At 47.2% G+C, this 16378-nt stretch overlaps 1 protein-coding gene and 1 long non-coding RNA gene across 2 annotated transcripts in view; both read right to left on the bottom strand.

The window, feature by feature from the left end:
- Positions 1–1662, bottom strand: part of PSME4 (proteasome activator subunit 4) — a 44296-nt gene extending 42634 nt beyond the window's left edge. The window contains exon 1 of the mRNA XM_027898210.1: positions 1443–1662. Coding sequence (XP_027754011.1) covers positions 1443–1615 — 173 coding nt within the window. The 5' untranslated portion in view covers positions 1616–1662. The remainder of the gene's footprint in view (positions 1–1442) is intronic.
- Positions 1663–4421: 2759 nt separating this feature from the next.
- LOC114064838 lies at positions 4422–14639 on the bottom strand. Its single transcript, XR_003572815.1, has 3 exons — positions 13397–14639; positions 7136–7248; positions 4422–5978 (listed from the first exon to the last, which is right to left on the bottom strand). It is a non-coding gene; the product is annotated as an uncharacterized LOC114064838 (long non-coding RNA).
- Between the last annotated feature and the right edge of the window lie 1739 nt (positions 14640–16378).

The raw sequence follows: 16378 nt of genomic DNA, 5'->3' as shown, positions 1-16378 counted from the left end.
GCTGACCTTCCTGTGATTCATAAAGCAGCGCAGCAGCCATTCATTCTCAGCAGGCCAAATTCAGTGCCCTGGAGCCTGAAGTGGGAACAGCAATTGTCATTTACAGAGTGAGTAACGGGGTGATTCCAACACAGCCTGGCACACTCTGAAAGGGCTTCTGTGCCTTTTTAGCCACAATTCAACAGTTCACGCCCATCTTCCCCACGGTGAGAACTCCTAAGCTCATTTTAACTTGAGGGGTACAGGAAGCTCTACCACAGGTCCAGGCAACAGGTACCTCTGACCCCAGTGAGAGTGAGGCAGCAGATGGCTGGGGGAAGGTAGGAAGGGAAACAGCGTTGAACTGGTTCCAAGCAGGTTCAAACTGTCACACAACCAAACATGTGAGTCATTTTGCAACCACCACTGTAATTCTATCTAAGGCTGCCTCTTGGGAAACAGAAAGGCACTTACATTTCAATATAGTCCTCTCTGCCAGGCTGGGCTGGCAAATGCGTACGAAATCCCTTGCTAAGGTTAAAGAAATGGCTTATGGAAGGAGGGAAGCTGTAAGTGAAGATCTGGAAATGGTCCAGAACACAGGTATTCCATTGCTCCTGGCACGTAGGGAGCACTGGTTATAAAGGCACACAAGGCATTCGGCAAAATAATGTGACAAACGTCCACAGAAGTTACTGATTGAAGCTGCAGGAGTCACTGTCATATGATGCCACATCCAGTGCCAGAGTGTCCAAAAAGAAAGAGGGCCAAGCACATCTCATAAAACTCACCAAGAGAAACCCTTATGTAGCACCCGGTGCTATCTATGAAACCAACGGGGCTTTATCTGTATCAAAACCACTTCCCAGCACGCACAGCAGAGCCAAAACCAGCACAAACTACACCGAGCCACAGTACAGCCAAGATATCAAGGGCACCAGGGGTGTTTACACAGCATTAAGCCAGAATTTAATCCTGCCAGCACTGACCCAACAAATCACCCGTCCAGCGAAAGACTTTGCGCCCCTACAGCAGAAGTTACACAGCGATGGCACCAACCACAACTTTCCTAAGAAGGCAGGAGGTGAAACAGGTGGCCGAGTAGGAAGAAAAATATTAAAAACAGCAGAACAAACAAACGCGCGAGCGCTCAGTTCTTAAAACCGGGAAGTTTCCGAGCGGCGGGCGAGCTCTTGCGAGCTCTTGCCACCTTTGTCCCCGTTTGGGATGTGGCAGCGCTGGCGGGCCTTGTGTAAGCGGGGCCGGGGCAGCGGCCGGAGGCGCCGGCCGGCCGGGACAGCGGGCTGTGCCCGAGCGGCGCCCGCAGCACCGTTATGCGGGAGGCGGCCCGGAGGGACGGGGAGAGGGGGACGGGAGGGGAAGAGAGGGGAGGGGAAGGGTCTGCCGCGCCCGCTCGCAGCCCGAGGCCCCGCTGCCCGTGCCCGTCCCGCCCCGGCACTCACGTCGAGAGCTTCCTGGTCCAGAAGAGCCCGCCGGGCCAGAGCTCCTGCAGCTGCACGGCGCGGGCCAGGTTGCCCTTGATGTGCTGGAGGAAGAGGGCGGCCTCGGCCTCCAGGCGCTCGCCGTAGGGCAGCAGCTTGTTGTAGACGATCTCCTTCTGCGGCGGCCGGGCCATGTCGGCGCTGCCCGGGAGGGCCGGTGGTGACCGCGGCCGCCGCGCCCCGCCCGCCCCGCTCCGCTCACTTCCGCCGGAAGGGGCCACGGGGCGGCTCCGGGAGCGCCGGGCAGGGCAGCGGCACGGCCGGGAAAGGGGCAGCGGCACGGCCGGGAAAGGGGCAGCGCTACCGCCGGGGCAGCGGCACGGCCGGGGCGCGGCGGGGACGCGGGGCAGCCCCTGCGCGGGGAGCCGGCGGAGGGGCCGCGCCGCCCGCCCGGGCTCAGCCCCCGCGCTCCGCGGGCGGCCCGAAAGCCCTTCCCAAGGAGCTGCCGCCGCCCGCACACGTAGCTGAGGGAGAGCGATCACCGCCCGGCGCTCTTCGCCCGAAAACCCTAGCGTCGGGCGCTGGAGACGAGGCGCCGTCCCCGGAGGAGCTCAGGGTGGCACTGGGAGCGCTCGGCTGGCACGGCACGGCACGGCACGGCCCGCCTGGCACGGCCCTGCGGGGTCACAGGTCTCTCCCGGCCTAATTGATGCGGTGATTCCGTAATTAGCCCCGCGGGTTGATAGCAGATTGCGCGGCCGCCTAAGAGGCTTATTTGAAATAATAACGCCAGTCGGGAGGGCAGAGCTCGCCCGCGGGCCGTGGGTGTGGGATAAACGCTGATGGATATGTGATAACGCCGCCGGTACTGCTGATAGCTGTTATCTCCAGCTGTCCTCAATAGAATTGTTAATTGAATTTCCCTCAAGAATTATATCGTGGCCATACAACAGCTGCAAACTGATTAGATTTAAAGCTACTGACAAGGGCAAATCCTGTTTTACGATCTTTATGCTCAAACTAGCTCTGCTTAAAATTTAAAAAAACGGAAAAAAAAAAAAAAGATGGCTAATTAAATGCTGGAACACATTAAGGGGAGGAGAGATGCCACAGGAAACCTAAATATGACAAGCAAAGGCATCATCATGGCATTTCCCCGAGGAGTGCACTCGCACCATCTACACTCCTCACCCTCCTAGAGCTGTGTTTTTAACAAAGGAAGCTCAGTAATTTTGTGTAGCGTCCCAGACTTTGGAAACAGCCCCCAATTCCTAGAAGAACTGGGACCACGTGATCCTGAAGATTGCATATCAACTTTTACACGATTACAAAATAGCTGGACTTTGTTATGGTTTTTGTTGTGATTTGGAAGGTGTTTGCTGCCATCTTTCACAGGGGCTTTACAATTCTGTTGCCTCATATCTACATGAGGCAAAACAACTCTCTCTCCCCTTTTCTGGCCTCAATTACAAATGAAACTTGGTCATGCTCAAATTTCTATGGGGATAAAGAACACTTTGATTTGGTGTTTTGCTGGTGAAAACAACAAGCAAAATTAATATGAAATGAATAGTTTTATCACCAATTCACGCAAGGGTAAATTGGATAACTGGCCCAGAAGCTGTAATAAAAAAAAACAATAGCCGTGGATAAGTGAAAATATATGTGTAGTGAAACTGAAAAGTCTAAAATTACTTATTTTGTGTCTCACTCAATATGTAGTTGCCATGGTGGTTTGTTCGAACAGGCATTTCCAATTGGGGAAAGTTTATTAAATTTGAAGCGGGCAGAGTTTGTTTGGACTTGGAGGAAAATAAAATCCAAATTATACTCCAATTTTCTGCAATTGAAGTTGGCAGATGCATAAGGAAGCTGCATTCTGTTGCTTCATAGGCATGTTATAAAAAAATAACTCCTCCCCTTTCTGACTCAAGTTGAAACTGAAGCTTGATTTTTCACACATTTTGGAGTATTGTGCAATGTGAGTGAGCACCTCTGACCTCAGGGAGCATATTTTGTCCGCACCAACAATCCACCTCCTCATCTGTAACCTCAGACACGCAAGTGCCTTCCACCAGAATGAAACACTTACCTTTGGGGGGAAAACATGCCAAGTGTGCACCTCAGACAGTCATCCTACTACCTCCTCCTTCTCAGGAATGATTCCTCTTTTCACAGTCTGAAACAAGGGCAAAGGAGATTCCCAGTCCACTCACAATTACAATAGTAAGCAGACATAGAGTACTTGCATCTTGAACGTATTTTCTGCATACTGATCAATTCAATAATTACATTTAATAATTATTTAAAAACTTATCCTTTTGCCTTTCCCCGTTATGCTGCCATCCCGCTTTATAAAATGGGAATAAGAACGATAAATTTTGCCCAGTGAGTCAAAAATAAATGCGTTCTTCAGGCTTGCAATGTGTTTTGGCTGCAGCCGTGTGTGAGAGCACATTTGGTTCCCGAGTCACATGATGGAGGACGGGCCTCTAACAACACAGGACCCGTCTGTGCTTCTTGCATCAACAGCTCTTTCCTCTCTTATTAAGTAGGAGGAAGAATGTGAGTTGCCAGCAACCCAAATATGGGTGCCACCTGTTGGTTTTGGCACTAAATCCTGAGAATCGATGAAGCCGAGTGTTGTAGCTGTGAAAAAAATACAACCTTTCCATTCATGAGCAGTTTGGAGTGGTGACAGTGGCTCAGGGCACGCCGGGGGGTTGTTCACACATTCCCTCCTTGGATGGTGCCTGGGGCAGCCGACCCCAGCACCGGCACAGGGATTTGGGAGCTTGTCACTCAGCCTTAACCCTGCCTTCCACCATCTCAGCTCTCCAGAAACTGCTTTTCTTACAAAGGAACCCTGGCACAGGTTGCCCACAGAAGCTGTGGCTGCCCCATCCCTGGAAGTGTCCAAGGCCAGGTTGGAGCAACCATGGCAGGAGGTGGGACTGGAGAATCTTTAAAGTCCCTTCCAACCCAAACCATTCAGTGATTTTACAGTTTGGAAAAGAATAGCCAATCCAACAGGAGCTTCGTGTTACCTGTATCCTCCCTGCCCTGGTCTGTGACCTCCCATATCTCACAAAGCCCCATCACAGAAATAAAGAGGAATAACTTGCTTTTTGATGAGGCTCCTCAGACTTTCCCTCATCCCAGTGTTTCTAAATTGGTCAGTCATCCAAAGCTGGCACTGAAAGGTGCCAAAGGGACAACTTAGAAACGTGCCTATTGCATAAAGTTCTCTTTTACAGAGACTGTTTGGGGGATGAGGACAGGAAGGATTTCAGCATCTGAATGAGGTGCCAAGGAACTTGGGCTTCCTGTGTAGTATGGGACAGAAATAGGCTCTCCTAAAGCGTGATTCAGAGGAACTAATTTTAGGTCCCTAAAATAAGGCTGCCTAAATACTCTGTGACATGTTTCAAGCTGGATGGGGAGGTGGGTTCAGTGTCACCTACGATGCACAGGCTGAACTCTCTGTGCTGTTTCTGTAATGCCTGGTTAAATCTCTGTGTTCTAATAGAAGTGGAACATTTTTCAGTTCAGCCTCTGCTGAGCAGAAACAAGAGGCACTTGGGAAGGGGCTAAAGTGTTGTTATGGGCACCTGTGTAATTGTAAAGCTTTACTGCCTAGGCAAGGCTGACCAGATATGTGCAACATTGTTATCCTCCACTTTACATTCTCAGTGGTTCATGAGGTTCAAACCCATCCTCAGTTACAGCCATTCACAAAAACAGTTTGGCCTCCACTCTTTCCCAGCTGAAGTTAGTGGGTTACTGTTCTTACAGTGGACAGTCACTGCTTGTACAAAAACAGGACCTAAATCCTCCTTGGTGAAATAAATTAATTTACAGCAAAGCTTGCTCTCCCTCTCCACTTCCTGGATTTGTTCTCTTTATGTGCCTTATTGCCTGAGATTTGGAAAGCAAAATTGCCTCAAATCCACATACAAGAGAATCTGCCTTTGGCAGTCTGTTTCCTCCACATGTCTCAAACTCCCAAAGATATCCCTGGAAACTTTTGTGCCTGCAGGGGAAAAAAGCAACAGACTTGAGCCTCACTGTAAGAGGCTCCTTCCAAATTACTCACAGCCATTTGAAATACATAATAATTCCCTGGACATGACAGAAATACAGCCAACTTCGGGGAAAGAGACATTACTTTTTTTTTTTTTTTAATTTCCCTTTTTCATTTTGAACCACTGAGATGGATTTTAGTGTCTCAGCGTCTTGCCAAACAGAACCCAGCTGCAGAGGAGCATGTGACGACAGTGAACTCCCAAAGGTCAGTCCTAGGGATTCTGCTGTTCCAGGGACTGAAGGAAACACAGTCCCTTGGAGCCTGCAGTCACTCCCACAGAATCTGCTCGTTCTGGACTGGGGTGTTCCAAACAGCTGCCTGTGTTTGCCAGGGCAGGACTGGGGCACACTTAACCCAAGTGCTTGGGTAGCTGGTCGTATTTATTGGTTTTTCAGTGGCCAGCGTGTCTGTTGCAGATTCATCTGCAGTTCACAGTCCTATTCATCATCAAGAGGAGCCATTGGCAATGTCTATTAAAAGAAAAAAAACCTATAAGATTTGTTCCCCCAAGCTAGGATAAATCAAATAACAGCCAAACCCCTTTGCTCAGGTTTCCAGCCTTGTTTTGAGCAGCGTTCAGCACAAATAACTGTTGTGTTTATCATGGCCTTACCTCCAGCGCTTGTTCAGGCTGTGATTCTTGGGGTGGACTGAGTGCTCACTGTTTGGACTCGTGGATCTGAAGCATTTAAATATTTATGGATTCTGGAAGAGAAACAAGCTCACTTAAACATTCCCTCAAGCAACCAATCCTTTCTCTCCTGCTAAAGAATGACTTATCTTTAGCTCCGGGTTTTGTGCATGGAATCTGGACGGGACACTTTCTGGCACGTTTCTACAGCAGCAGCCTCTCTCATGGGATGTTATGGAGACACCCAGCAGATTAACAGCCCTCCGAGAGCATCTCATGGAGCCAACTCAGAGCTATCCAGGATTCATTTGGGCTAACGTGGCACGTTGTTTGTGCCCGTGTCCTGGAATCATGGGGATAATAACTGTAATTGTGTCAGGGGCGTGATTATGGCAATGCCAGTCCTGCTGACTAACACTGAGACTCAAGGAACTCTAAATTGGTTTATTATTGTCTCAGGTGCCCCATTAAGAAGAGCTCAAGGTGAAACAATGACTGTAAATTAACAGCCTCGGAAATATAACTGTCAGAAAGCCTGTTTAGGGTAGAAGGAATGTTCCAATTAAAGAACACAGTAGCCCTGTAAATTCAGAGAGATCCCAGGGAGAGAGAAAAGATGTTTTTGCTACTTTTATATGTTGTTACAATGAGGCCAAGCCCAGTGGAAAACTGAGCCATGGTCCAAAGCCATCAGCTGCCCTTCTGCTGGGCAAGAACTGGGGGAAAGAACTAAGGGGGCTTAAAAATTCAAGTGAGAAAGACAATCTGTCTGGAACAAAAAGAGCAGAAAAAAACAGCTTGTAATCTGCAGAGAGGGCTCTGCAGGACAATCCGGTGGGTGTCGACTGTTGATGTGATACCACTATCTACAACCCCCACGTGTTTTCCTGCTCAGCAGCATTGCAAGGGATGGGTGCAGAACCTGATTCATGCCTGCTTGGCTTTGCCAAAAGCATGCTCAAATCCTGTGACCGTGCTCTGAATTAATCTGCTTACCCAAAGACGTAGCTGGGGAAATGGTTGTCCTTGGAGATTCCAGCCCCCTTCGCCCGGGAAAGATGGAGTCATCAGCATTTCTGGAATGGCGTTAGCAGGAGGCTTGACAGGCTCTGAAATTAGAAGAAACTGGGTCAGAGTCTCTCTGGTTATCTCCAGATATCCCCAGCAAACAACCTAACACCATCACACCTCTGTACAGAAGGTGTGGTGGCATCCACCAGCTCTCCAAGGGCTTCCCAGGGTTCGTTTAGTACTTCCTGCTGGCTGCCTCACTGGGAATTTTTATAACTTGAACATCCACTTAGATATTCTATTTTCTCACTGGAGTCCCGGGCTCTGTGCCTTTTTCTCCCTCCAGACCCAGCAAACATTTATTTTCTCCAGGACAGCTTTCAGTTTCTTTCAAACTGACCCCAGCCCCTGCTGCGGAAATGTGCAAGAACATTTTCCTGTGACAAGACTAAAACTGAGAACTAAAGATTGAGAACTGGCTGTGCACACAATCTTACTTCCCCCCTGCATATTCTCCCTCTGCTTCAGTTCACAGGCAGACATCCTGAGTCACGGGCTATTTTGTTGTGCCTAATAGGGCTAAATTGGTTTTCCAACCTCTCATTCATCTGCTTTTTAAGCTCATTATGTTCTGGCATCGTGTTCTGCAGCCACAATTTCTGATTCATGCACAGTGGGAAAAGTTGTTCCCTTTTCATTTTCATAAAATTTTTATCTGGTGATTTTTTTTTTTGATGCTGTGAGTTTTCCTATGGGACAAATAACGAGGCCTCATCACCATCCATGATTGCACAGACCTGTGTTGTCCACAAAAATCTTTCTTTGACCAGATGCTGATTTGCACCAAATTTATCACAAGTTAATGTCTCTAAAACATACTTTTGGCTGGAGTTCGTCAGCAGATCCAAGCCTGGAGAATGATATGGGAGGTGAACACAATGAGTGTGCAAAGAACGCCTCTTCAGGGAAGAGCTGTGATTCTTCCCGGTTTCCTCTTCCTGCTGCCAGGTCCTGCACCAGGGCATTATGGACGGGGAGCAGAGGGACCATCTGACACCCTGTAATGAGAGCAGAGAGCTCATTTCATCCACTTCCACACAAACTGTCACTTAAGCCTTTGAAGTTATCAAGCAGTGAGGTAGTAACCAGTTCAGTGAGACTTTCTCTGATGGCACAGGCTGCACTGATACAGTTCAAGATCCCAAAACACTAATCAGGGTTTCTCTTTGTTGCTTTTGAGAAGAAATAAAGGTCTGATGCAGTCAAGGAGAATGAATCAAATGGTTTCACAGAGCAGCAGAATGTAATAGCTGTCAACCCACCTCCCTGAGAAACCATTCCTTTACCAGCCCACGCTCTTTTGTGCATTCTTAGATCTTTTGTAGAGCCCTAAATCCTCCCCAGATCTGACAGTATTGTTCTGGCAGCTGTGGGAAGGGTGATGCTTACGTTTCCTACATTTTGAGGGGAATAAAGAACTCACTGCCTTAAATGACCACATCTCCTCCTCAGCATGTTGTGCAAGGAGGGAAAATATCTAAGTGTCAGCAGCACCTCAGCGTGCTCCTCAAATTTTAATGAGTTTCCTGCGAATGGATATTGCATAAATCAAATGTCAGATCAATCTCCTGCTTTCCTAGCAAACCAAGTGATAGAGGCTTTGAATGATCTACATCTAAATGTAAGAGGGAATTTTAACACTGTTTGCACGCAGAATAAACTTTCCCTGAATAACATTACTTCTACCTGTTTGTTAGTTCCGAATCTGATTTATATAAAACACCCAGGTCTTGGATTCACAAAATTAAAATATTGTTATGGTTTAATAGTCCCTTTGTTCACAAACTGCTTAGAAACCTGGCTTTACATAAAATAACAATAAGCTATACTGATCCTCTGTAATGCCATTATCCCCACTAAATTTAAATCCTTTGAATTGAAATAATTTAAATGTAGGCATTATGGTAGGTAGGTCTGTGTTTAGATTTAATCATCAAACTAAGACTCACTTGAGCCTTTATGCCAGCAGAGGACTGACAGATTTACCCCCAAGTTACACCTGCTTCTTGTGCTTTAGGACTCAAGAATTCATCAGTCACATTTTTGTTCGATATGAATTCTTTCTGCCACAGGACACATCGATTCATATACTCATGTTTTAATTACCAACACTTCATGGTTTAAGAGAACTCACAAGTGATGATGCAACTTTCCAGAGTTGATTTCCTCTCAGTATTTCTTTTTGCCTAGTGGTTTAGTTCCTTATTATGATTTCAGATTAAAATTTTACTACTTACCTGAAGAATATTTCTTTTTATGTGTCAATGAAAAAACTTTAAAAAGCTTAATTTAGACTGAAAAAATCTGCACTTTGTTTTCACATTCTTTTGTTGGTGGAGGTTTAGGGTTTGTTGCCTTGGAGGAGTGTGGAGAAGTGTTAAGCAAAACAAGGCATTGATAAAAACCTGTTGCAAAGGGGACAGAAGTTTGATTTCATCAAATATTCATATATTTAGAAGGTGTCAAACAAAATTATCAAGCTGTGAACAGGGTGATTCTGTGACTAGACAGAATCAGGATACCACACAAAAATAAACCCAAACTAACACAAAATGTAGCCTGGCCGCAGGAAAACAAGAGGCTCCCAGTTCCGTACCTGTCACCAGGGAACTCGGGTTACTTTACGTAAGCAGTCCAGGATTTTGGAGCAGGGGAGGGACAGATTTAGGTCCCTGCACACAGGGTTTGGCTGCAGCCCTGACATCGGATCTGTGTGGGCAGGATCTCACCCTGCACACCCTGCACTTGCCTGAGTGGGCTGCACAGGTGGGGGGTCCTCCCACACGGGTCGGGTTCCTGTCTCATAAATGAATCACGAGACAAGTGTGGTAAGCAGGTCACCTGCCTGTGCTGTGGGCACACTGTAGATCCACCTGTGAAGTCATTCATCACTCAACCACCAAGCCAGTATTACAACAATTGTTATTTGCTGTCTGCCCTTTATTACTGCCCCATTGTTATTTCTGATTTATCCAGAAGGTAATCAAATCCTCTTTCAAAACCAAGCACAGTATTTCCTTCACCCTTTCTTTCCTTTGACCTTTATCTTTAGGCCACACAGCAATAATTGAAACATAAGTAACCAGGCAGATCCTCCTCAAAGTTTCTATGGAATTTATGTGCTTGAATTTAAGTTTTTGCAGTTCTACAGCCTTATAGTACCAGGAATGCTGCATTGTCCTGTGCTAAAGCTTATAGGATAAAAGTTAGGTTATATTTAGTTCTGCACAGTCATAACATTTCTGTTCAGAAATCCTGCAACAAACCATTGTTTTATATCTTAGAATGAAGAAAGCATACCAAAGCTCTGTAAGAAACCCTCTGTGAGTTTGCCTTGGACTTCAGGCTTCCAAATCTTATCTTTAGTGCTGGAAAGAAGAAAGTTACTGATAACCAGTGAACTGCAGAAAGAAAAACTGGGAGGTTAAGCCTTCAAAAGGTTTTCTGTGTATTTAGATGGGATGTAAATAAGGACTGCAAAAAAGGCCCTGAAGAAGCTTGTACAGCTTTGAAGCAGAGTCAGCAATCCTATTAGCTTTCATTCGGAAATAAAGTTACAGAGGAGGGAGGAAAACCCCATCTGGGAATAAAGAAAAGAAGAAGAGAAGACGTTTATAATTTTGCCTGAAGAAAAAGGCATAAAAGGAAGGGCAGTACATTATCTTTAAGAAAAGAAAATAAAAACTGACATGCAATACAAGTTACAAAAAAGAAGTGGAAAAACAAAGAAGCTGAAAAGGCCAAACTAAGCTTACATAGCTTCTAACCTTCTTTCCAGGTATTCTATGTTTCTAAGTAACAGCAAAAACTTGGCAACCGCAGCAATGGCTTCTTTTATCCAGAGGCCTTGGTGTCCTCTGGGAAAACACTCATCAGAATCACCTGGGGACCATTTGCAAGTGAATCAGTTGTAGAGTTTGGTTCAGGTACACAGAGCTGCACAGCTAAAGATGAACCAAGAAACTCTTACACTAAAAGGCAGCAGGAGCACAGAAATGCCATCACAGGCAGCTTCTTTTACCAAATTATTTTTTATTGGTAGTGGACGGTGTCAAGGGCACTGATGGGTCTAATCCCCCCGAACCAGTCTCACCTGGACCCAACCAGTCTCACCTGGGGCCCCCTCACGCCCCCTCTGCCCCTTGATGCAGGGCTGTATTTAAGCTCAGGCCTGAGCAGAGCTGCTCCGTTCACATTCCAGGAAGGCTTGTCTTTGGTGCTGCTCTCAGCTTTTCCTCCTGGCTGCACTTTACCTGGAAGTTGTAGCTGTGTTTCCAGCCCAGCCTTCTGCTCCTGGAGGGATCCTGCTGCCACCCCCTGGCTCTGTGTGCCCAGGTACTGTGAGGCTGTTGTTACTGAGGTGCTGAGGTGGCTCCTTGCATAGCTGTGTTTGTGGTGTTCCCTAATGTTTGGCTGCAGTGGCACTATTGGAGGGTTTTGGTATTTTCCGATAATAATGTTTCTTGCTATGTCCATTTTAATTTTTTTTATGCCCTGGCTAAAAGCAATATTGTGAGGAAATGTTTTTGTGCTTGGAGGGAGTTTTGGAAGGATTTTTTTAAAGGTTTAATGCTCAGAGGAGGGGCAGATAGCCTGGTGGTGAAATTGGCCCTGCCTAAAATGGAGTTTTCCCAGTTGTAAAAACACTTGCTAGGGAAATCTCCATTCTAGGCAGCTTCCAGAACAGAGGAACCCTTGTGTACAAGCTGAAGTTGTAGCAGCAGCTGTTCCTTGATAGCACTGTGCTTGGAGTAAAAGTCAATCAGAGGTGAGAATACAAAGCAGTGTCTTCTGCAAGAGGCAGTAGAGTAAAAGCTGGTTAGCCCAGGCCTGAGTTCTTAAGTGATCAGAACAGAAAAAGTGACCTTGTTAAGGTGAAATGAGGGAGAAATCTTACAGAAGTAATTGCTCTGAGTGTAGCAAAGGCCTGGGCAAATTAGCACCACAATGTTGCTGGAATTCACTGCAGCCTGGAATTTCGGTTGCTGCTTTGCTTGAGTAATAAATAGGTCACCCTGATTTACTGAGTAGCAAACTGAGCCCAGCATGCGGCAACAGGGAAGCTGGCCGCACTCTGAGACTGGGTTTGCATCTCCATGTGATCTGCACGTGTTATTGCAGCACAAGTTCTACCCATCCCAAAATACAATCTGCTTGTTGCAGGTTCATAATCGTTTGCACTCCTCTGCAGTGTAATCAAAGAGGGTGTCTTGTGCCTCAACAGCTGGAGCTGTTTAGGACTCTCTTACAATTGGCAGCAGCTTTAGGAATTGCAACCAACTGATTCTTACTAGGCCTGCTTTGCTACTTTAGAGTAAACACCTGGAAGTGGGAAGGGAATTCAAAGCTTCATGCAGACTGCCTGTGTTTCTTGGTAGCATGTGCTAAAGCTTTTGTGTTAACAAAGGAATTTGAATAGTGCTTGATTTTTGCTATTGATTACTTTGGCTGTAAAATACGAAATATTTCGAAGTCTCATCTTTTGGTGCTCTCCAGGCTTTACTACTTGCCAGGAAGTAATAAGAAACTTGAGGTTGTCTGGGGAAAAGGTGGTGAGGTGTTCTTATGACAAATAAAAACTTCTCTCAAACTGACTTTTCTGCAACAAGACCATAGCAGGAGGTAGACTGGAGTGTGGCTTTGTGGTGTAATTAGGTTACTATTGTAAATCTATTTTCTTACCTGTCTTGCTCTTCACTGCTGCCAGATGGCAGCAAATTACAAAGCATTTGCTGTTTGTCCTGTGTTCTGTTCTTCTTTCTGTGGAATCCTCCTCTTCCGAAATAAAATGGTGCTGGTTCCACACCAGTGAGATGTGTGGCCCCTGTGAAAGGCAAGGGTTTAAAGTGTCATATAGTTAGTGATAAAACTTTGTCCGTTGTGGTCCTGTTTGCTGTGATGCTGGAAGTGTTCTGATTTATGTGAATATTTGTGTCCTGTGCTGAATTGAATAGTTGTTTATCTAGTTAACTGGTGTGTCTTGAAAAAGTAATTGTATTATTTCTCTAGGGCTTTATGCATTTTTAACCTCCCTTTACTCTTGAGATCCAAACCTCAGAACAACTCTGGTTCTGCTGCATTGCTGTAGGACAGGAATTTGTATGTGGAAGGGAATTGCTTAATTGGGAAAGCAAACAAAATTATTATTTCAGTTTTATTGTGAAGTTGCAGTTAACTTGCCTTTACCTGCTGAGTAAGAGAAGGTTGAGTTTATCTTCTAAGGCTGCTTAAACGCTGTTTCTCTGAGGAAATGATGCCTGAAAAAAAAATACAAACTTCAGTTGCTTCCAACTATCACTTTTCGCAAGGGTACAGGGGGAGATTGGGGGGAGATTTAAAAAATCCTTCAGGGCTTTGTTCTCTCAACAAAGAAGGAGTGAGGGTAAAACTTCCCTTTTTCACGTGGGCAATTATTAGTGCATGTTCTGCCAACTCCTTCCCATCCATGAATTGCTTCAAAGCTGGACTTGGACAAAGGTAAGTCGGCTTTGCACAGAAAATGGTGTTACACTTTCCAGCAAAGAGATTTATATATGATTTGTAGTTACTTTCTCATGTTTTGTGTTTTTAACATGAGGTTGTTTATCTTGGGCTGTGAAATATTTACAAACCCCGGGAAATCTGTTTTCCTAGAGGAAGTTTCTATTTATTTTCTGAAAGAACTTTGTCAATAACCTCTAAATATTTAGTCAACTCCATGTGTTGGTGCACCACTCCTAAGGTTAATTTAGTACACAAAATTGACTGTGTGGGCAGTCAGAGTTTGGTTTCTATTTCTTGGGATAATTTTTAATTTAAAAACACATTCAGAGCAAATCCTTGTTTTCAGTTGCTGCTGTTTTGTTTCATGTTGGAAATCAATATTTTTCTCTGACATGTGAAAAATGTGGCAATGCTGAAGTATGAGTTATTAACTTAGGGATCCTAGAACCTCCCGCTAGTCTTGAGATGCAAACCTGTGAGCAGTTTGGGTTCTGCTGCATTACTGCAGGACACAAAGTTGTACGTGGAAGGGAATTGCTTAATGGGGAAAGCAAATAAAATTATTATTTTGATTTGTATTGTACAGTCAGTTAACTTGCCTTTACTTGTTGAATAAGAGAGGGTCAAGTTTATTTCCTCAGATTGGTTAAATGCTGTTTCTAGTGTAAAATTCTGCCTGAAAACACTCTTTAAAAGCAAATATGGTGGTGGTGGCGGGAAGAGTTAAACTGCAAGCAGACTTAGAACACTCTGGAGAAAAAAAGCCTTTGTGGTGTTTGGTTGCAGACTCAGCCTACTAAATAACCAATTTTTGACTTTGTTTTTGCACATGTGGCATATAGATAAAAGAAATTATGTGGTGACACTTCTGGAAAGGTTTGCTGATGAAAACTGGTTGGGTAAATGGTTTGCATGAGGTGAGTTTGCTATCTACAAGGTCTGCTGCTCTAGCTGAGCTTAGGATTTGCTCTAGCACAGGGAATAGAAACAGGCTGATAAATCTCTGTGTGAAGGCTTAAGTCATGTGGAGACATGAGGGAAGTCTGTTACGTAGCTTTGACGGGGATGGATGCTCAGGGGTTTTCTTGCTGTGTTTTAGTTTTCAACTATGTAGCTTCCCACATTATCAGGCAGAATTACCTCAGTTCACCCATGTACGGAGAACAATTAATCTGGATGATTCCTGAAAAAGCTTAATAATAGTTACCTGTACACTGGATGCTTGAGGTGGGAACCTCAGGTGAGTTGAATACGTGGCAGTGTCAGCGCTGAAACTGGAGACGGTGATGTTAAGACAGTCCTCTCGAAGTATTTCTGCTCTGAAATAGAAGTAAGAATAGCATGTGAGGGTTCTGAAGGACTGCACCACACGCTGTGGTGGCTTTTGCTGCCGAAGGGGCTGTCGGGGGCTGTGGCTGACCCTCAGGGCTGCGGCGCCGACACCCTCAGGGCGTGAGCGGTTTCCCGCCCTCGGTCCGTGAGGCGTTCTCTCTTCACGGGAGGAGCGCTCTGAGGCGTGAAGTGTTTCCCTTCACGGGAGGAGCCGTCTCGGGCGGGAGGTGAAGTGTTTTCCCTTCACGGGAGGAGCGGTCTCGGCCCTGAGGTGAGGTGCTCTCCCTTCACGGGAGGAGCGATCTTGGGCGTGAGGTGAGGTGTTCTCCCTTCATGGGAGGAGCGATCTCGGCCGTGAGGTGGATTTCCCGCCCTTCACGGGAGGAGCGGTCTCGGGTGTGAGGTGTTCTCCCTTCACGGGACGAGCGATCTCGGGTGTGAGGTGCTCTCCCTTCACGGGACGAGCGATCTCGGGTGTGAGGTGCTCTCCCTTCACGGGAGGAGCGGTCTCGGGTGTGAGGTGCTCTCCCTTCACGGGAGGAGCGGTCTCGGGTGTGAGGTGCTCTCCCTTCACGGGAGGAGCGCTCTCGGCCGTGGGGTGAGGTGTTTTCCCTTCATGGGAGGAGCGGTCTCGGGGTTGAGGTGAGCTGCTCTCCCTTCACGGGAGGCGCGGTCTCGGCCGTGGGGTGCTCTCCCTTCACGGGAGGAGCGGTCTCGGGTGTGAGGTGCTCTCCCTTCACGGGAGGAGCGGTCTCGGGTGTGAGGTGCTCTCCCTTCACGGGAGGAGCCGTCTCGGGTGTGAGGTGCTCTCCCTTCACGGGAGGAGCGGTCTCGGCCGTGGGGTGCTCTCCCTTCACGGGAGGAGCGGTCTCGGCCGTGGGGTGAGGTGTTTTCCCTTCACGGGAGGAGCGGTCTCGGGTGTGAGGTGCTCTCCCTTCACGGGAGGAACGGTCTCGGGTGTGAGGTGCTCTCCCTTCACGGGAGGAGCCGTCTCGGCTCTGGGGTGTTCTCCCTTCACGGGAGGAGCCGTCTCGGGCGTGGGGTGAGGTGTTCTCCCTTCACGGGAGGAGCAGTCTCGGCCGTGGGGTGCTGTCCCTTCACGGGAGGAGCGGTCTCGGCCGTGGGGTGAGGTGTTCTCCCTTCACGGGAGGAGCGGTCTCGGGCGTGGGGTGCTCTCCCTTCACGGGAGGAGCCGTCTCGGGCGTGGGGTGATGTGTTTTCCTTTCACGGGAGGTGCGGTCTCGGCCCTGAGGTGCGTTTCCCTCCCTTCCCTGGACAAGCGCTGTCACTCCTCGCTCTCAGGTCTGTTCCTCCTTCATGGGGGAAGAGGCTTTTCCCCTCACGGAGGGACCG

Source organism: Empidonax traillii, unplaced genomic scaffold, assembly GCF_003031625.1.
Source record: "Empidonax traillii isolate 1590-97213 ecotype Southwest subspecies unplaced genomic scaffold, ASM303162v1 scaffold584:size400879, whole genome shotgun sequence".
NCBI classification, from domain to species: domain Eukaryota; kingdom Metazoa; phylum Chordata; class Aves; order Passeriformes; family Tyrannidae; genus Empidonax; species Empidonax traillii.
This window is presented reverse-complemented; position numbering and strand designations above follow the sequence as displayed.